Source organism: Hetaerina americana, unplaced genomic scaffold, assembly GCF_022747635.1.
Source record: "Hetaerina americana unplaced genomic scaffold, ioHetAmer1.1.p SCAF_5, whole genome shotgun sequence".
Taxonomy (NCBI): Eukaryota; Metazoa; Arthropoda; class Insecta; order Odonata; family Calopterygidae; genus Hetaerina; species Hetaerina americana.
The window spans coordinates 95,307,608-95,329,812 of NW_027287095.1; the positions used below are offsets into that span (position 1 = coordinate 95,307,608).

General features: G+C 37.8%; 1 protein-coding gene across 35 annotated transcripts in view; it reads left to right on the forward strand.

Moving 5' to 3' along the window:
* shot (dystonin-like protein short stop) overlaps positions 1–22,205 on the forward strand; it is a 465,355-nt gene that overhangs the window by 437,400 nt on the left and 5,750 nt on the right. For 21 of the 35 annotated variants that reach the window (XM_071592974.1, XM_071592987.1, XM_071593006.1 and 18 more), the window contains 5 exons: positions 10,044–10,212; positions 13,148–13,261; positions 13,794–13,977; positions 16,925–16,990; positions 20,644–20,715. In XM_071592974.1, the coding sequence (XP_071449075.1) occupies positions 10,044–10,212; positions 13,148–13,261; positions 13,794–13,977; positions 16,925–16,990; positions 20,644–20,715 (605 nt within the window). Of the gene's footprint in view, positions 1–7,949; positions 8,063–10,043; positions 10,213–13,147; positions 13,262–13,793; positions 13,978–16,924; positions 16,991–20,640; positions 20,716–22,205 lie in introns of all 35 variants that reach the window. The other 14 variants (XM_071592990.1, XM_071592994.1, XM_071592995.1 and 11 more) reach the window with 5 other exon arrangements.

Below are 22,205 nucleotides of genomic sequence, written 5' to 3' on the forward strand. Positions count from 1 at the left end.
ACCCTGCAGAGTAGAGGGCGCTAAATCTCTCCAGCTAGCTGTTGACCATGAGAAATGCACTGTGTAATTGCAAGGCTCAAAGAGTGGTGGCGGGGTGTGGGCAACTTGCCTGGAGGTCCTCACCCGGAGTGCTGGTGCCTTGGGGACCGGCCTCCAGAATCACTCGTGTGACACTGTCTCTTTGCTTGCTGCCAATGTTTGGATCGGTCTCCCCCCCCCCCTCATATCGAGTGTGTGCTTGCAGGTGTGTGTCTGCTGACTCACGAGCGAAGACAAGAAACACATACCATTTTGCGGCGATGATTCCCTTTTATGATTTTTTTATTTTTTGTTGATGTGGTTGCTACAGTGTAGTCTCATCCATCAGATAAGCCAGCATGTAATTGTCTTCGTAGAATCTCTCTCTGTTTTTGTTTACTTTTATGTTTACCAGCACATGTTTCCATCTTTTATTTATGTTTTCCATATGGGTTGGGTTGCTCTTCTTGCGCTGCCTTTACAGTGAGTTGTCCATTGCACAGCACCCTCACCCATCCCTCTCCCCCACACACCCCTTGGCTCAGTCCCCACCGTTGGAGGTCAACTTCTGATTGAGAGTAATTAAGGTCATCTCTTCATTTTTCATAGCACTTGCTTTTTTGTATGAGGTTGCCTTTAGTTGTACATACCATTTGCTAGTGTTTGTGGTGGAATGCTTATTGAGTATTGCTGCAGAGTTTATTTTTGTTGAGTGCCACTGTTTTCATATTGTAGAATGGGCCAGTGGAGAATACCAGGTTTGTACTTGATCTTCTAGTCTTTAATGCCTTTCTTCATCTCTTTCCTTTATCAAATCCCCTTTTTTTTGAGATTATGTACTGATATTGAGAATCTCTACTCGTGAGTATCATGAGTTTTTCCATGAATAATATTCAGGGTTACCTTTGGTGTTAGCCCACGAATATGAATATGTTGTCACTTTTGCTTGAGGACCCAGGACGTATTTTGAGGAAGATTTTTAAATTTGGGAGACATTGTGGAGTCTTTGAAATTTTATTTGGGATTTTTGTCAGCCTTGACATTAATATTTGAATTTGTTTTGTAAATCTAGGTTGTTTTATATTGCTTAAATCTTGTTCAAAGCTTGAAAGGTTCTATATTTTGTCCTATTGTTTGGACTGATTATTTTCACATATAATCAAACATTTGTAGCCTTTAGAATTTTTATTAGAAGTGGAAATCATTTCCATGTTGAAACCAAAATTCTGTTCTTTTAGGAGAAATAAATAGCAAGTCTAGGAAGTAAAATTAATAATTGTAAAGTTAGTTGAGTGCCATATTAATTGGTGAGTCATGTTTTTGCACCAGACAGTGAGATCCATTGTAAAGGTATTGTTTGAGTCTCTACCAGCAAAAATGTAAAAATTTTTTATATTTATAATTAAGATGGCCGTAATGTTTTCAACTCTAGGGGGCTGAGGCTCAAAGTTTTCATGATGTAAATTAATTAAATGAGGAAAACATTTTTGTGTCCACATATAGTAATATCCTTATCCTATGAATGCAATACTACTTTGCTCTTACTTTTAAGCACCTTATTGTTTCATGTTCATTGATTTTAATGAAAAAATATTGTTGACGCGCTAAAATGATCAGTGATGCTGATTATTTATTCCATAAAGAAAGGATGACTTAACTCATTGCATTATGACACAGAAGTTGTGTAGTCATTAATTTTTACCCACAGTCATAAAAATCGTAATTGGCTATGCCATATTCATTGAAACAGAGATAGGTATTATAGGTTGAGAAATCCTTAATGTAAGTTGGAGCTATAATATTTTTTTAATGTCTTTCCAATATTTTGAATATCCCCTGAAATAGCTACGGGTCAATCCCATTATATGTAGTATTTGCAATTTTAATTACACCTGTCTCATTGTATTTCCTTTATTCTGTCATTATATTACCACAATTAAGAGTTGTTTCATGTACTTGTCGTTTATATGTGACAGTGTGCCTGGCCCATCCATGGTTTATATTATAATTTCCAAAAGATTTTAGACAGTCGTTGTTGTGCTGAGAATTGTGGAAATGTGAAAATATTTATTATGGTGGCATTAAATGGGTGTTGGGCACTCGAGCAGTGATATTTTTACATTGCCATGAAGGAGCACCCTTTCTGGATTGCTTGTTCAGAAAGGGGCTTCAAATATGATTAAAAAAGTTCTCTTGCTGAAAAGTCCAAGGACAACTTGTCATGTAGAAATAAGAGATATATATTGGGTGCTTACATGCATGTAACATATAAATAGCCATTAATTCATCATTATGGATTATTCATCAATGAAAATGCAGACTTTGTTGATGTTTTTCAAATAAAAAGGGGAAATTTTTAGTTAGTCATTTGTCATCGTTACCAGATTTATGTGGCAATGTATCATATGTTGGCCATTTTCTCTCTAAAGTTTTAGGAAATAGAGAAATGTTCCTTGTCATCAGTTGGACCTTCCTAATTTCTGTTTGGCTTACATTTGAAATGTGAATGTTTACTTTCCCGGCAAAATACCTAAATTTATGTGTAATTTCCACATAATTTATAGCTTCTGTTTGATATTTGTTCACCCTTAGTGAATCAATTTAAATCAAGATTGGACTGAAATTAATACTTTAAAGCTAAGATCTTTCAGCAACTTTCATTTTATTTTGAGTAATTTTTAAAAATTGCTCCTGCTAGAAAATCAAAGCATCATCATATGTCGCCTAGTTGAAATCTGATAATGATAATGCTCTATTGTTCAAAGTGGTATGCATTGCTTTATATACAAAGCAGTCGGAACTGTAAAAAATTATTTTAATATGAGTTACATATAAATTGAAGTTTTCACTCTTTTATGTATGGAAACATAATACTGATTAAGAGAGAATGTATAACCAACCCTAGGTGAGCATAAATAGTAAATGTTATATTAAGGGGCTTGTTCCATCTACTATGTGCTGGCATTCATGCAGAATTGCTCATTTTTGAAGTCTCTTATTTGAACTGCACATCTTCCTTGACTCTCTCTCACTTCAGTGTGCACATTCATCTATGATGTGGTTAAAATGTAGCTATTAGTTCCACATAGATGTTTCAAATGGATTCATGGCAGTCATTGTCCATTTAAATGATTAAGCTGAAATTGAAGTTTTAGTTGACTTTTTGCATTCAATTACTTTTTTATGCATGAAATTCCTAACATTTGATAAGTTATTTCATAGGAACAGTGAATTTTTATCAAAATTTCCCCTTTTAGATACAATTAATGAAGGAATAAACTTAGTATTTTCAGGTATAACTTTGTGAAAGTGATGTATATTGGAATGTGTGAGAATGTTTTATCTCAGTTTATCTTTGAAGAAATGTAACCAATATCACCTTAAGGCATCTTCTCACCAATACGAACCTTAAAGAATGTGAAACGAATCACATTTGCTCAAATAACTGCTATGGAAAATCATTATGGTGGTTTTTACTTTGGATAAATAAGGGATTTTTGATATTATTTTATTACTCCATATCTTAGAAAGGGGAAATACCTCTGAATAAAGGAGAATATTGATAGTGATAATCTTAGAAAAGGCATTCCAAGTTAGTGGTGTTGACTAAGCTACTGCTCAGTGAGTTAGGTAAGACAACCACAAGGGAATGGGAGGTTTTCATTCTGACATTTCATACCTTGGAGTGTCTTTTATCTTGACAGTGCTAGCCAAGAGCAATTCTGAATTATCTGTTAGCCTTGTCACTCCACATAAACAGCCTGTAAAAATTAATGAAATTAGTGCATATGATGTCATTTCTCAGTTGATATTTTGCATCACAGTTCTATCTTTTTCATCAGCCACCTTCATTACTGTGAATATTGTAACGTGTGGTGGGTAATGTAAATTATTGCCCCTGAAGGGTAAACAGAGGTATCCTAAAATCATTGAAAGACAGCAGGTCAAGTCATTGACAGGCCTGTGATAAAAAGGGCACACTTGAAGTGTGGACAATAGGTTGACTCTGAAACAAATGAATTAACTCTGAAATAGTTATTGATAAAAACACACGACATTGATTAATCCTATCAATGTTAAACTTTTGAGTGCTCAAATTACTTGTAGACATTTTTTCAGAGGTTGTTACTGGTCACTGTAATTGACATTCAATACCCTAGGTAGTGGCACCAAGGTATCAGTCCCTATTCCTTTGCTATTGGAACCATTCCGTGACTTTCATCCCCAATCACCAAGGAAGCACAATAAGCCCTTGAAGTTGCTGAATCCTCCCACAGTAGTAGCATCTTCCTTTCTAAATGTTTAATTATTAGGCTACCATACTTCAGATTGACCTACAAAATTTCTCTGAATTTCCTCGTGTCAATATTCTGACAAAAATATGCCCACTTACGAAATGTTGAGCATATGTAAACATTGAATCAGGGGATGCATGGTGGGATCCATATCAAAATGAAGTAAGACTTTGTAATTTTCCAAAACATAATTTATCAGAGACTGGGCAGATGACTTTCATTATCCAGGAGAAAGTGTTATTGAAGGGATATGGAATCTCTTTAATAAAGGAAATGGAATGAAGTGGATATATAAATTTGAACTTCATTACAAAGTTTCAAATATGGTGCACAACAGTAGGTGCTATGAAAATTTCTTCTAGTATCTTTGTGATTGCTATGTTTTTGACTTCATTTTTCAAAAATATACCCCTTATGATTAACTTCCTCCCTACATTCAGTACATATTTTCATTAAATTAGAAAAATAAAGTTGTCGTGTTTTTGGTGTCTTTGGGTATTTTCTGCGATTTCCAAGTTGTCGTAAGTGAAGGATTTACATTTCAGAATTGGGACTATTTTCATTAATTAAATGAAGAATACAATGTATCTTTCCACTGTTCTTTATTCACGTACAACCGGTTTCAACGCTCAAGCGTCATCATCAGTTAGAAGTGTCGTTCATATTTCCATATTCCATTTAGCATAATTTGATTCCTATGAATATCAAGGATGATATTCACATTTTCTTATGGAACCCCCAGTTCATTATGAATTCAAGTGTCAGCTCTAATGTGGTATCAGGGGAAGGAAGGTTACAAATTCATCAATCACTTGAGATAGAATTAAAATTTATTGTCAAAAATATGTACCCTTTTCCTCCTAAGAAACCCACTTTTAAATGTACGGCTTGGTTCCAATATAATGAGTCAATGTAGAGATGCAGTGTATGGAGATCTGATTATCATGCAGGGGCCCTGTATTAAGCAATTTATATTCCTATTCCATCACATGTAGAAACAGTTTTGGTGAAACGAGCTGGACTGATGCTGGTTTTTTTTAAGATTCGGTGCTACATTAATATTTGCTAACCAATATTCAATGATTGTGAATTCATTACTACTACTTAGCATCTCAGCTGGGTAGTATATTACTTTCATGTACTTAAATATACACTTCCATTTTCTTCATATTTCTACATAAATTATATCACATTGTCTGAATCTTTTTTGTCCGATTAGTAGCAAAATGAAGGTGTCGTCGGAGGATAGGTAGGCCAGGAGGGACTATCGGGTTACCTTTTTCACAATTTCCGCTCCTATAAACTAACTATCAATTGAATCCAAAATTTGATTAAATCTGAATCCTAATGCAGGATTCGTTTTTTTGTTGAATTCTAAATTATTCTTCATATTGTATTTTAACTATTTTGCTGAATTAATTATTTAATTGAATCCCAATTCAGTTTTATAATTGTATATTATTATGAATTTTTAATTAGGTATTTTCATCATTTTCCTATTCTTATCCTTCCTCTAAATATTTTCAGTTTGATAATGAAATTTGGGGAGAAAATAAAATGGATGGAATAAAAGCAAAATGTAGTTTGAGGCATGGTGAGAGGGACAGCTGTAGGGAGAAATTCAAAGAAGGCAGGACTAGAGGGTGCCGGGTACACTGAGAGGCAATGGGATGCTTAAGACTATTAGAAGGTAGAATGCAGAGGAAGTGAGGTGGAGGGGGAAATGGAATAGGCATTTTGGATGGCATTAAGGGAGGTCGAAAGTATGCAGGGCTACAGAATGAATTGTAATATATATTGGTAGTTTTTGTAGGTTTAGGGATATTTTGTGCCATGTTTGTTAGGATTTAAAAGTGCAGTAGTGTGCAGAGCCAGGGTCTATCAAAAACCTGGCCAATAGGCTGCTTCTAGCTGCTAATAATGATGAAAATTACTTGATTTCTGTTTGAATAATTAATGTACTCTTCATAAATATTTAACTCTCTACGTACTCATTTCATCTTTTGTTTGTGATGCATAACGTTTAAGTTGGTCACTTCCTCCAATCGCCACTAGAGCAAAGAAGTCTGCTCGATGTTACAAGAGTTAATTTATTTAGTATTTTATTTCCACTGTTCTATCTTAAATCAGTGTTAGCCAAGGTTTTTGTCAACATTAGTGGACAGCAAGACATACTTTTTATGAATTAATCTGAAATTTCAATATTTTCTTAAATATTGGATCTGCTTGTACCATAAATTATCACCAGTATCAAAAGCAGCCTCTGAAAATTGGACCAGCCGTAATTTTATGATTAGCAGAAATTGAACTGAAGTATCTTTATTTCATACAAGAACTATGAAGAAAAGATGTAATTTTTGCAAGCATTAAGTGTATCACCAATATTAATTTGAAATAATTTCTTATAAATTTGTAGTTGCATCTGTGTTAGATTACAGTTTGAAATTACAATGTTTTCATCTCTATCACTCAACTTGCTGTGCAAGCATTAATCATAAAAAAGCTTTTTATCCCATGCAATGAGATTAATTGTGCATCGAAGATTTGGCGAGGATTAATCTTGTGGGAAGAACTGCATTCGTGCAACAAATGAAATTTCATTTTATTCCACATTGCCTTTTCCAAATGGGTCAATCTTAAATATCTGGGCTTTGACTTAACAGCTTTATTATAGGAGAAACTTCAAAATAAAAGGTTCAATACAGGTCAAGAGTAATGGTGTTCCACTCTTGAGCAATTAGGTTTTGTATATATTCTTGGCTTCCTGAGGAATGTTTTGATTTGTCTGATCATAGGTGATATTGTGGAGGGTTCAAGTGGTTTCCGCTGAAAAGTACTCTGGTCCTTGATGTCTTTTTTATTTGCACATGAAATTTTATTGATTTGATCGTTAATTTGGTTTTCAGATTGCACACAGTTTAGTTTCATTTTCCATGCTCTAGTTGACCTTTCGTAGCCCATCGACCAGATGAACGGCATGAAGAAAATAAGATGTATAGATTGTCCTTTGATAGAAATTTGCATTTAAATTTGTTTATATGTATCATGATACTTTTAGTTTATAGCGAAGATTGGATAATCATGATAGTGATAATGTTTTGCCGGTCTCGGTGGTGGTGGGGCAACGTCCTCGTCTGCCAATCCAAGGGTCGTGGGTTTGATTCCAGCCTGAGTGGGTCTTCCTCCACCTAGGGCTTGAGTGTTTGTAATCGTGTCCATTGTTTTCACTGTTAATAGTCCGATGTAAAGACCAAAAAAGTGCTGTTTTCAGACTAAGGGTATATGAATAAATAAATGAAATCGACTCGAGCCAATCTGATTAATAAACTAAAAGTCTCTCTGCCTTATCCTGCCATTCAAGTCCATCTCCCATATTTGCAAGCATAGGCAGCAATCTAATCCGCTCAGTGGTGAAGAATGCAGGGACCTTAAATCGTGAAGCAAGCAAGGAAGCAATATTGCAGCATGTAATTGCAGGAGTGTTGTAAATGTAAGAGAAGAGTTAGCGGATGTCACGAAAGGCAACCATGTTCTGCATTGAGGGGGGCTTTGTGCCGTGCTTTCATGCATAGAGGTTGATTGTCAATTGGGATGGGAGGAAGGGAAATGTAGTCCGAGTATGCCATTCTGTTGCAGCCCAGTACTTCTTGGCCCAGCTGATGCCGATCTTTGAGAGCCTGCGTCAACGAGAAGACATCCCGTGTTCATATCCTCTGGCCATGGGACCCCACGCCCCTGTTTACCACTGGGTAAATAATACTAAGGCGAGAGGGCAAAGGCGGACACACCGAGAGGAGACAGTTTGTTGTCTCGTTGTTGTGGCCGTTGTTTCCATGGCTCATGCATTGCAGCTGTGGTGGTGTATTTATTCCTTAGCCAAATGTGTGCGTGTGTGTGTGTGTGTATTTGTATGCATATGTGTGCAGGAGTTTGCTGCTCTGCCCAAACATCATTAGGCACTAAAAAGCATTACTGTTGTGTTATTGTCACTAATCTCATCAAGTGAGGACTTTCAGATTCTCTCTCACTTGATGACTTGGAGCTTGAAACTTTCCTTGATATTGCTTCCGAGTTGACCTTGAACTGTGGCTGTTTGACGTTCTCCCCTCCCAAGTCTCCTCTCCTACCCAGGTTTGCTTGAGTACACTCACTGTTGCCATATCCCTTGTAGCAACCTCTTCCAGTGATTGATCGACTTTTGGAGGTGCATCAAATATCACACCCTTCCAAACAAGCCCATGAATGCCCCATGTATTATCTCCTTTGCAAATACTACTACTGAATGCCATTTAGAATTTGCACGCAACCATCAAACAGATCAGTTGGCAGATAACATCTCCAGCTCGGCAATAGCAATCTGAAATAGGGGATCTGCTAAGAATTCATAAATTTCTCTTTTGTTGCTCATTGCCATTGCATGTGGAAATGCAGTGGCATTGATTCTTGTTGAAACTGCAATGAAGCATTGTATTTGTTGAGGCGTGGTGTTGGAGAACCTGGCTGAAGGTTTGATGACGCACCTTGCATCCACGTGATGGCATAGAAGGTGCTGATGTGACTGTGGAAGTTGCGCTGATGTTTCTCATGTTCACGAGGGGAAAATTGCTATGGTGTGCATCGTGAGGCAAAATCACAGGAGAGGCTACACTCGGGCCCCACTTTTTTGTGTTATTATGTTTGATTTTGCTTGGTACTCAGCACAGCATTGATTTACCAGCGCAATTGAGCTCCCTCATTTGAGCATTCTTCTGATTTGGAGAACATTTTTTATTTGCTTGTTTATTTGATCAGTATGAATTCACATCCACTAATTATTTGATTTGTGACATGGTAAGCATGGACATTTAGGCTAAACATATTTCAATAGAGGTAAGGAACTCATGTGACTTCTCATAATAGATTTCCATTTGTTTTAATTGATGGTTTTCTCGCTCATGCTAGTCACTCTAGTTGGAGTAGAAGACCATCACCAGTTGCTATATCTATCACAGTTACCGGTGAGTTTCCTAAATGTTCTTATTGCATCACTATCCTTATTTCCCTTAATGCTAGAACTACCAACTAGGAAAAGTGCCCAACCTGTGTACAACACCACTGGATGAGGTTTCCTGAAAATATGAATGAAAGAATTTTTTCTATGTTTTATGCTTGCAAAGTGAAAGAATGACTAAAAAATGTCATCAATTCCTTTTTAAAGTTTCGCTCCGGATACTTAAGCATGTTATGAAAATGTTGTATTTGAAATTCAAAAAAGAAAGTAATATGTAATTTGCACTTTTTATGCCAATAACGTGCATTTTGAATGCTTGCATGGTTTTCAAAGTGTTTGTGTTGACTTTGATTTATCAGAATTTTTTAATCTTGTTTGGTGACATCTTGAAAGAAAACTAAAGATAAAAGCCACTGCTCTTGTGAGTAAAACCTAATTCAGAATTTTTAATCAAATGAGAGTTTAAAATTGAAGATTTTTTTCAAAGCTATAAATGGCATCTCTTGTATTTTTAACAGTTAAATGAATCTTCATGGTTGAAGTTAAACGAATAGAATTGGAGGTGTCAGATGCCGATCTTTTGCTGTGTGGGTTTGTCGATGGAACAATCTTTTGATTGAAAGCACACCAACAGCAAATAAACCAGTTTCTTACATGCCATTCATGCAATTGCTTTTCCTTCCCCTGCTTGCTCCCTGTACCAATTGGGGCTGGTGTTGCTGCTCTCTGGCAATAATCAGGTTCGGGAGCGCAGCGTCCGCAGCGTCCCAATGACTGGAAAAGGACGCACCTCATTTTCTGCCGGCACTCCTGACTCGCTGAGTGACTCAGAGGGGTCATTCTGCCGACCCCCTCTGCGGAAGGCTTCTGCGCCATCTTCATCAGGCGGAAGGTCAAGCCTTACTCCAGGTAATGCATGGTCGCCAGTCCACTGCTGTGATGTGGTGCAGTACCCCCCTCTCTGTGTGAGGAGGTTCATCACATGTATGCAAAAGCCCACTCCTGTGGGCTGTTATATTGGCAGAAGCATCTGAATGCATAAAAGCTGTCTCTGTGCAGGACCTTGGTGCGGTGAGGCAGAGTGGAGCACCCTTTGGGTCTTCCTAGAGCCAATGTGATTTAACTCATGAGCATTGGTTAACTTAGATTAAAATTATTCATAGCGTCCATTCTTAACCCTCGTATCGATATTTTGGAAACATTTTTAGATTCTTAAATGTTCTGTGAGTGTGGGGTTTAAGTCTGGGACCTTTCTGAATAATTTTTACTGTGTGATTGGTGGTGAATGAATAATTATTCTTCAAAGAATGGTTCTTTATCAAAATGGGGATCCTCTCAGAGGTAGTATTAGGCCATTGCTAGCAAGGAATGAAAATGCTTTGTGCAAAACGTGAATGGAATAGAAATAGGTGAAATGCAATAAATGTTATAGGAATTTAAATATTTGATAGATGCACGGGTGGTCAGTCTTTAAATTTCCACCTCTTCTTCCACGGAGAGGCACATGAAAAATCAATCTACTCTCCAACTCCTTAACTTATTTTTCCAGAGGATTATTGTTTAAGATTGCTCATCCTAAATAGCAAAAGTAATTGTGAACAGAATATCACGAATCAGTTGTTATTTCTGATATTAAGGTTCTTCAAATAAAGCAAATGTAAACATTTAGATTATTAAAATGATTATGGAAAGTGACCTGAATAACATACACAAATTGAACTGATAAAGCTGAGCAGGTACTACTAATATTAATTATTATTATTGGTTTTGGATGGACATAGATGGAGTAATGATACATTTCTCTGCCTCTCCTATCAAAACGCAACCTGACAGTTGACATTTTACAGCAATTTCTTGTTCAATTCTGCATAATTCCTTCCTGCCTTCAGTCCGTCCCCATCCTCATTTTCCTTGTATTCTTTCCTCCATCACAGTATTAACATCCCATCGCCATCATTTTTATTTTATTAAATCTTATATTTGTGAGCAATTGCATGGACTTGCTCAGCAATGTAAGTGTTTTGGTATGTGAGTGAGTGGAGGGTTTATTAGAAGGTAGACGGGATCAGGTGCATCTCCCATTGATCCCCAATGCTGTATCCTTGACAGCAACAAGAGATCCCAAATTTTCTATGGTTTTTCCTCATGATATCTGACCATTAAAGGATTAATGATAAGGCAACGGAACATAACCTATAGTAAAGACAAATGACTGGTTGGGTTGACTAGAGGAAAGTGTAAAATTCAGAGGATGGCCAAAATGATCCCACTTGTTGATGGGCTCACCCAATACTCACAAATCTGCTATTACTTCTTTATTCATCATTATTAGTTATACCCTTAAGGTATTTTTCCACTTAACCTTGAATAAATAACGCAGGGGAACATAATTCTGAAATACTGCTGGAAAGGGTTCCACCCATGCCTCCATATTCTCTTCTCAGTCATTAAAGATTGATTTGATATTTCTAGGGAATGTTTTGACTTCCCTCAATGAAAATTTCAGGTTGTAAAATCACTTTCATAGTTTCCATAATAGGAAAATAGGTGCATATATATATATATATATATATTTTGCACTAATATGATGATTAACTGATTGAAGCACTTTTGCAATTGATAAAATTTTTATTTTACGACTGGGTTTCGATGTATTACATCATCGTCAGGTCATTACATCATCATTCAGGTCCATTACAACTCATCGTACCAGTCAGCCAATGTACTCCCGACGGACAATTTCAGTCTCTTTTTACACCCACTTCAACATATCGAAACTCCTCCACAAATACAAGGATACCGTAGACAATACAAGGAAGAGAGCAGTGTGTATGCGATACAGTGTGAATGTGATGCCACCATGTACGTGGGCCAAACGGGTCGGAATTTATCCATCCGAATCAAAGAATATGAGGCCATGATCTTAGGCAAAACCACATCAATGATCGCCAAACACTTACTCAAGACTAACCACACCTGTGATTTTAAATTAAAAGTGTTGCATGTGACAAATGAATACAGAAAATTAGACGCGCTGGAACAATTGGAAATTTTAAAGATAATAAGACCTGATGATGATGTAATACATCGAAACCCGGTCATAAAATAAAAATTTTATCAAGTAGAAAAGTGCTACGATCAGTTATTCATTATGTTCGACTTCCACCACATCATGCCTGAAGCTACTCAATTTGCACTACTATGTTCCAAATAGGTGCAAAAAGAAAGCTTTCATATTTAGCTGGAAAACCTGAATCGTGTGCATATGCGGCAGGGAGATGAATTGGCTCCTTGCCTCCACCCAATGTTAGTCCACATTTCACCCCCTGCAGCAATTTCAGTTCATCAAAAGAGACAATTGAAATTAACCATTTGACCCACGTACTTTCAACTTCCATTTGTTTCGACCAGCATTCACATTCTTCTCCTCCCTTGGCTCGACTTACCAAGGATTCTCCCCTTTACTACTATAATCTTCAACATTGCATCAGGTTTGAAAATCTTCTCATGATAGCAGCCCCTAAACCCCACTAAGCATTGCTTAAAATTTAACCAGGACTGAACCAAAGAGGGAAAGATGCCGCGGATGAACTTACTAGCCAGGTTACACTGCGTTGGGAATATTTCCTGGGATGACAATGAAATTTTCTGTCTCTTATTCCAATTGCAGTTTTGTGACAACATCAAGAGCCATTCAATCCTATTTAGTGATAACTGATTTTTGCCTTAAATTTTTGAGGTTGTTGAATGGTCTTGAATAAATTACTGTAGCAAATGACGTAACAAATGAAATCGTGTGTTCCTCTATTGGTGCATTGAAATGTTCTCTCAAATGCCTATGCAGGTGGCAGCCAGCCAGGCAGTAGGCCAGGGAGTAGACCTGGGAGTAGACCCCCTAGTCGGCCTGGAAGTAGACCACCCAGTCGCCATGGATCCAACCTCTCCTTAGATAGCACAGGTTGGTGACTCAGTTGTGTTCCTTCTCCAAAGTGGTGTTCTCCCTTGGTGCTCTGCTCATAAGAGAGGAGATATGTTTGATCCAAGACATTTCCTACTTTTATGGGCTGATGTACATTTATGTTCGGCTTATACTGTGAGCAAGATACAAAAAGAGTTTTAGAGGGTGAGGGATTCCAGATGCCCCTTGCTAAATTTGGAAGTGTTGCAATTCATTTTTTGTAACTATATGGCTTGAATCACTTGCAATTCAGTCATTAACTGATGCATGAGATAAGTTGGCGAAACATGACTCTGGGACATCGATATGGGCTTTGTTTGCATCACAGTTATCTTCTAATATTTTTAATTACAATGTTGTTACTGCCCATTCAGTAGTTTTTGTAATGATTGTTGGTCTCCTGTCATTGCGTGCATCAAATGTGCCATTATTTAAAACCTCGCGGGTTAGGTAACGCTCGTCATTTGATGTGTCTTCATCCGTTCGAATTCATTCTCCCTCCCTGACTTGCACATTTATGTCTCATTTCCAGACGATGGCACCCCAAGTCGCATTCCCATTCACCAGCGTCGAGTGACGGCACCCTCTGCGTCATCGGGCCGCTCAACACCCTCCTCGCGAAAACTCACCGTCCCTGTGAATGGGACACCCCTCAGCAGCCGACCAAGAACACCGACGGGATCCATGACCACCACCATCACTCCCACCAGTGGAAGGTAAAAGACAAGATCAGCCAATTTCATGACAACATTAGTCTCTCCCAGAAATCGATTCTCATTGAAAATCAAATTCAGGAATTAGATTGGGAGCTTGTTCAATGGTGAAACTCCTGAATTGTTTGGGTGATAATTTTATGGAATATGACTAATCAATGGCTAAGTAATGTGCATGGTAAATGCACGGTAAATAGTTTAATTTGTAATGGAGGCAACCAACCAACGTTGGAAAATTCCAGAGGACACATTCGTGGCTTCCTCATGTCTCTCCTTGTTATTTAAAACCTGTTGGTCATCACCAAAATGTTCCAGCTGGAGAAGTTTTCTCCCCTTCAGTTATGGGCCGCTGAAAAAATGAGTAGTCTGGTAATAAAACTAAGAGGAAAGCAATCATTCATTGCATAAATGCCATGCCGCAAAAAAAGAATTATTCCTTTAAAAGTTAAATGCTTCTTTGTCCAAGTCATTCAAAGTGGGTCTAATGAGATAAATACTCTGGAACCTTTCCAGTTTTTGATTGGTTAACGTAAAAAGAGCAGAAATAATTCGTGGCCCTTCTGAAGCACCGGTTCACTGAAGGCCATCAGTGCACTCCTCCCATTGCTAATTCTGTTAATTCACTCAGGACCACTCTTGTGTCATAGGTTCTTAAGTTGGTTTTTGGATTGCACCTTTGGATATGTACTGCATACTACCTTGAACAAAAAGTTCCCGGAATAACCACCGTGTGGCGCTCCCATCGTTCCGATTTGAGTTCTGTTTTTTTTGTTAAATTGGAACATCTGTTGTTGATATTCCCTTTAAATCTTAGTGTCATAACTTGACATTTGCAAAAGTTACGTAGCCAAGAGTACATCTATCTCTGTGTGTGTTGGCGATTTTTTACAATTTCAGAAATGGATTTAAATTTGCAACAACGAACTTGTATTAAATTTTGCGTAAAAAACGGATTTAGTGGCGCACGGACGTTGGAAATGTTGGAAAAGTGTTTCGGCAACGATTCTCTAAAAAAAACGGTCGTTTACCAGTGGCACGAGCGGTTCAGAAGTGGTCGTGAGTCAATCGAAGATGATGAACGCAGTGGCAGACCATCGACATCGAAAGTCGGTGAAAAAATTGATAAAGTAAAAGAAATGTTGGTCAATAACCGCAAATTAACCATCAGAGAAATAGCGGAGGACTTGAACATTGCCTATGGATCCGCCCAAGACATTGTGGTTAATGATTTGGGTTTCCGTCGTGTAGCAGCAAAGTTGGTGCCAAAAGACCTCAATTTCATGCAAAAAAGAGACCGTGTTGACGTCGCAAAAGACATGATTTGCGAGGCTGAATCCGATCCCACATTCATCAAAAGGATCATTACTGGAGACGAGACGTGGGTTTATGAGTACGACACGCAATCCAGACATCAGGCAAGTGAATGGCGTTCACCAAATGAGCCGAGACCAAAAAAACCACGTCGTTTTCAGTCAAAAAAGAAGGCAATGCTGACGGTTTTCATGGATTACAACGGTGTAGTGCATCATGAATTTTTGCCAGAAGGCCAGACAGTAAACAAAGAGTATTATTTGGGCGTTATGAGACGTTTGCGTGAAGCAATTCGCCGAAAGAGACCAGAAATGTGGGCAGAAAACTCGTGGATTTTGCACCATGATAACGCACCGTCGCACAGTGCTATCATTATTCGTAATTTTTTGACGAAAAATGCAACAAATACCATCCAACAGCCACCGAATTCACCTGATTTGGCTCCCTGTGACTTCTTTCTGTTCAATCGAGTTAAAAAACCATTATGGGGAACGCGTTTTAGCAGCCGAGAGGAAGTAATGGAAAAATCGCAGGAAGCACTGATGGACATACCGAAAACCGACCGTAACTTTTGCAAATGTCAAGTTATGACACTAAGATTTAAAGGGAATATCAACAACAGATGTACCAATTTAACAAAAAAAAACAGAACTCAAATCGGAACGATGGGAGCGCCACACGGTGGTTATTCCGGGAACTTTTTGATCAAGGTAGTATAACCAAAATGAAATACCACTTTATAACTCAGTATGGTTTACTGAACATGGCTTCTTATGGCTGAACACATGTGATCACCTAACTTCCTATTCTGCTAGCAAACTGCTAGCCTGCTCATCACAGCAAAGCAGAACTAGATCAAACTTCTCATGGACTGGAAATGAGATAACTGGGAAGGTGTCTGTGGGTTCCTCTGAATCAAAGCAGCACCATTGTTCAAATGGAGACCAATGAAATTTCTGTTTCATCTGTCAGTGCTCTCTGCCTTGGTTTCCTCCATATCCAAAGAAGCATTTCATTAATTGAGTGTTCTTGTCTGTTTCCTTTAATAAAATTATATTCTGCACACTTCTCTGCTTTGGCATAAATGTCTTCAAGGTAATTTTCTCTTGCCAGTCTTGGTTCCCAAGAGATCCTGTTTTTTAGAGATCTGGAACATCTTCAAGTCTTCCTCTGATTTTTTTATTTCTCTTCTATTTCTAATGATCTTGAACAGGTCAGCTGTAATCTGTTCCTTTCCCTTATTTTCTTTTCATGTCTTCTTCCACAAATTCCATAAGATATAAAGTTTCTAAGGTAATGCATGATCGTCATACAAACAATCTTGTGTTGGCTATGAACTCCTTCGCGGAGCACATCATTGTTTTGAATTTATTGTAGTGTGAAATTGTCAAAAGTGAGCACCCGTTGTGTTGAATTGGAAATCGTTGCCCCAAAATTTAAAAAATTTTACATATTTTAAAATTTGTTGGAACTTGATACCAGGGCCATCTGATTAAATTGTGTGTTACATGCCTTATATATTCCCAAGGTGTCAGATTGCAAAATTATTATTTATGAGTAATACGTGTACTTTACTTACAAGCAAATGACTGTGAAGTCACCTCTACTATACAGGAATTGCATGTGTTGTTGTTTGTAGGGGTGGACTAATTCATCGTGCCACATCTGCCTCGAGCATTCCATCGCTACAAGGATCAGGCATCCGGTAAATAAGAATAAATCCAAGTGCATTGTATTTCACTTAGACTTGCACCATCTGTTGAAGTAATTGCATAGGTGGATGCTTTTGCTGAGATCTGAGTTTCTCCTTACAGTTGTTACTCTTGTTGTTTCTAGGTGGCTTTGGGTTTGTATTTGGAACTATATTCTGTCTTTACCGTAAATAATTGATTGCAAGCCAACATTGATAGCCTTCGATTTTCTCAAAGACTCTGGAAAAAATAAAATTACTCTCATGGCCAGGTTGGTGCTGGTGACCCCAAGCAAATACGCGGCCGGAGATAAAATTCAGCTGTTAATATATGATAATACAGTGGAATCCTGATGTAATAAGGACAGCCAAACTTGAATATTATTTTGTAAAGTAATGCCTACCACCCAGTTTTATTTCCCTAATGATTTACTTGCAATTTAAACCTTCCTTAGTAAGACCTACATATTTCACCCATAGTGGCCACTTGATAATACAAGTCTTCGTGCCAATGACAATGGAAATCATGAAGTCTCTTTGTGTGTTGGTCATGATCAAAGAATGCTCCACCCTCTCAACCTACATATTTTTAATTTTTGGGCAAATATGCTCTACATATCTCTCTTATGAGACAAATCAGTTAAGGCTGCAGGCAGAGGCATGGCATTGGATCTGTATAATGTCTCTGAACATCCTTGGAATCTATCTTGTTCCATTTATTTTGCCATCAGAGATCAGCAGCAAGATATGCAGCTGGATCAGTGGGTAGCATAAGTGAGTCTCTCATTAAGGCAATGTCTTTAATGAGTGTTTAAAAATGTTGTGATGGCAGACTTACTTCAGTCAAACAGGAAAAATACATTCATGGGAAGGCTGTTCTATGATCCAAATTGGATATTTAAAGCGATTCTTTTCATGTATTTAGTGAAAGTATCCAAGATAGTACTATTCTACAACCTTCTTCAAGACAAAAGATTTAATGCGATAATGATGTATGTGAAAATGTAGTGGATGCCAAGGATTATTGCAGCATTGAGAAGAAAAATCTTCTACCAACCCCCCTTTAATCTTTATGCTTAGAAGAGAGATTGGAAACTAGATAAACTTAATGTTTTATTTGTTTCTAGTCTTTAGTCAGCAGATGTTTGTATTGAAAAAAATCCAATATTTGGTGCCAGGTGTCATTATCTATGAAATTGCCAAGAAATGGATGATATCTGAGCAATTGAATATTTGTCAACTTGTGTTTATATTTGGCTTGCATTAGTTAGTCATTCAGTTTTTTTTAGCATTAGTTAATTCTGTTTTATAATGAATCCACAACTATTGAAACAGGACCCTTCTTCAATTTTTCAGTAATCCTCTTAAAGAGGTTTTTGACCATTAGGTTGTTTTCTTCTCAGTAAAAAAATCGCCAAAAAACACTGCACTCATGTAAATGTACTTTACATAAATGTATGCTATATTGAAGTAGTGAATGTAAACAAGATGGGATGCATAATCTCCTTGCAATGGCTCTTCTTACTATTCCCTTTTCACTTAAATTTAGAATTCAAATTCTAATTTTCCCGCCATTCTAATTTAATCCAAAATTTGAGTTGATTACTGACTCAAATCATATTTTTGATAATGTTTTAAATTCAGTAGCAGTTTTACGTTTTTCTCCAATGCAAATATTGTTAGCTGTAGCAAATTCTTACAATACCAGAGACTCCATTGTATAGGGAGAATTAATGCCAATAATTTCTCAGGAAGTAAGGCTCATCTGATGTGGGAGGAAAGTAATTCTGAAGTTGGTACGATGATGTGATCTACCCATTCATTATCCGATTTAAATTCATTATCTGGGTTAAAGAATGCTCGCTTGCTAAAGAGGGTGTCATTAGGTGGCAGCTCAGAGTTGTACGATGATGATCTCATAGGCTCTCCTATATTTGTGTCCAAAGTTTTATTGCAAATGTAATTTTTCAGATACCAATTAAATTTGAATTTTTAAGATGGAAACAGAGTGCTGAATTTTGAGGACCTTTGTTGAAGATAATAAGATTGGCTTGCAATTGATTATTTTTGGTATTTGATGAAGCTTTCTTTCGTTTGTTGTGATGTCATTTGACTTTTGCTGCACCAAGTATTTTTCCGAGAAATTCCCCTCGAGCATCATTGTTAAATGATGACTGCTATACAAGTGTCTCCTAAGGCTTTTGTGTTTAGACAATTCTACTTATTTTCTTCTGTTCTCCAGGAAGGGTGCCTAATATCGTATGCCATTTACTACGACTTAATGCATTACCAGTGTGGGGCCATTCGTATTCTGTACATGGACAGTTGACATTTTTTGTGCTATAAAAATGGGTGGGCAATGGCGATGTGTGCAATTGTCACAAATGAAAGTTAAGAAGTTCATGCGGAGCAATCAAAGCAAGGACAAGGTGGTGGTGGATTTCAAGGTGGTTTGCTGCTCATTGGTGAAGTCTTTCTTCATGCTCTCTTTTTCTCTCTCCACACTCATTCTCAGAGCACGTGAGCCCAGCTTTGCTTGTTGTCAATTGTCTTCCCAGCAGCTCCATGGCCTTTCATTTGTGGCAATTGTTACTTTGCAATGACTGTAAATCTGATTAAAGTAAAGATGCTTGCTTATTGGCTCCTGAGGTGGCTTATGAGTCAAGTTGTGCCCATGGACCATTCTGCAGCTCTGCATTTTGTGTCGGGTGTTTATGGTAGCAAAGTAGGCAAGTTGTTGCTTTTTATTCACTACCTCTGGCATCTCGAACTTCCCGTTCGCACTTGCTCTTTTTGACAGTTGGTTCAAGCCACCATTGTTGACCCCTTGGCACCTTTTGTAAAGAGTAGGCTAATGCCGACGCCGGGTTTCTCTCCACCCTTAATCCTTTCCTGTCCATCCCCTATGATGCAAATGACCTCTGCTGTCGGTCGCCTCCCCAAAATACTGCTACTGTTATTTATATTTATATTCATCTGATTATTTAAGAAACATTTTTGCCATTGTAGGTGTGCGTTAAACTTTTCACTCCCTGCTTATTTCATTTTCTTTTTTGCCAATCTGGGAATGGAATAAAATGGGAATGACAAAATAAAGATTTTGGGAAAGATAAAAATCCTATTTCCCATTGCTAATTCATTTTTATCACATTATGACATCGTGCTTCTAATTTCATATATTTAATGTACTACTACTTTATATTAATTTTGAAAGAGTTGAGCAATTTTATCTTGATTAGCACTTCAAATGAAATTGTTTTCTCTCCGAAGGTTAAGAGTCAAGTGTGTGATGGGGTAACTGAGTCCAGTGTTGATAAGTGAAAGCAAATGGCTGTGAGCCTCAGCAAAAAGGTTTCTGGTGTCAGTTTTGGGAACAACTATAATCGGTAGCTTTGGCTGTGAACGAAGCAGTCTATGTAAATGGCTTTTCTCATGTTGAGGTGACGGAGAACTGTCGAGGTGCAAAATGTTTTCCATGTGGTGGCAAAAAGAGGGATCCACCGCCATTGGTGGCGCTCTTGGCTTGACCAAGACAGCGTGCAGTCATCGATGACTCATTTGCCCCATTCAGTGGAGCACGTTCTGCTCTATATTCTAACCAAATGTGTCTCTCTCTCTTTCCCCATCGGCTTCCTCTCTCTCCTCCGCTGGCCACTAACACAAAGCAGGGGTGAGAGGTCAAGGATCCCGGTGTACGTGGGGGGCAGCGAGCCTATAACTCCTTCGCCTCCCTCCTTTGGGTAATCTCTCTCCATCTCTATCTCGTGTGTCTTATCTTGCGCGTGTGCATGCGTTTTGTGGTTGCTCTTCCTGACAATGCGTGTGACCACTCGCTTCCTTTTTATTTTCTTTCTAATTTCCTAGATAGATGAGATAGTCTTGAAGTGCGTGATCGTTCGGTGAAAGGCAAAATTCCACTGGACGGAGAATTCGTCAAAATGGCAATAGCCGTATGAAAGGGATTGGATGGGAACTGATCACTGAAACCATTGTTCAACGCTAATGGCATTGGACTGGAGCTACGTCCTGCCAGATTTATCAAAAGACATTCATTGTCTGTGCATGATGGCCCTTCCCATTAAAGCCCTCTGCACATTTCTCTCATTGATGGCAGCAGTCGTGTTGACTGAAGTCGCACCAACAGGGTTTTTTTTCTCCTGATCTTTCATGTGGCTCGGGAGCACCACATGCACTCATTTTGGCACATGGTTCAAACATAGATTTACTGTTAAATGTTGACAGAATATTTCTTTGTTGAGGTTAGATATCATGAGGTAGAAAAAGGTAGGGAATGATATAGATTTGCATTATTCACTCGTTCAATTTACTATTTCTTTCATTTCTTTAGTAAATTACGATTACTCACTATGCATAGCCAATTGTAGCTTGTAGATTTTGATGACTTTTAGTAAACCACATGCTATTTCATAAAGATGTTTTTGACCATTAAATCTGATTGGGAAGATAATGGAGCATTAGACATTTTAAACATTTTTTATAGAAGTGCATTAAAAAAAGTATTAGTAAAAATTCTATGTATTTTCAGTTTGATTTTCAGTTAGTTGAAATAGCAATTATCCAAAAGAGAGGACACACGAGAGAAAATGCTCAGTTTTCCTCAGCCTCTGCTCGCATGCATCTTCTCTTATCATTATCCAATGCTGAATTTTTTTGAAACAGAAAAAAGTATTTCACTGACAGTAACAAGGAAAATATGGATTTGACAGTGCTTAGGTTTCATATTGATCTGGATCATATTTTCTGCTGATTGTTCAATGATCATTGACAGTGGTGCAAAATGACCATAGCTGTCGGTGCACCCTAAAAACCCCGCTACTACCACTACTACTAGTGCTATGAATTGATCACTCTTACTTTTGTGTGCCAATCAGCTTGATCCAACATCCTATGTCATAGTGTGTAAAATAACAAAAATGCTCTTATTGCCCGCGAACCTTCTTCCTTCTCTCTCTAACACACACACACACATACACAGTCAAAACATTTATTCACCAATGAAAGACCATTTCTTACTTTCTTTGTGCTTTCTGAGGTGCTAATTCCTCACTTTTGTCGGGTGATCACGTCTCACCATTATTTTTTGTCGATATTTATTGTATTTACTTTTGCCCATTGTGAAAGAACTTTTTGCAGTTATTGGTATGCTAAATGCGGTCATTTTAATTTTTTTAAATGAATTTGGAACCATACCCTACTGATGTTGAATAAC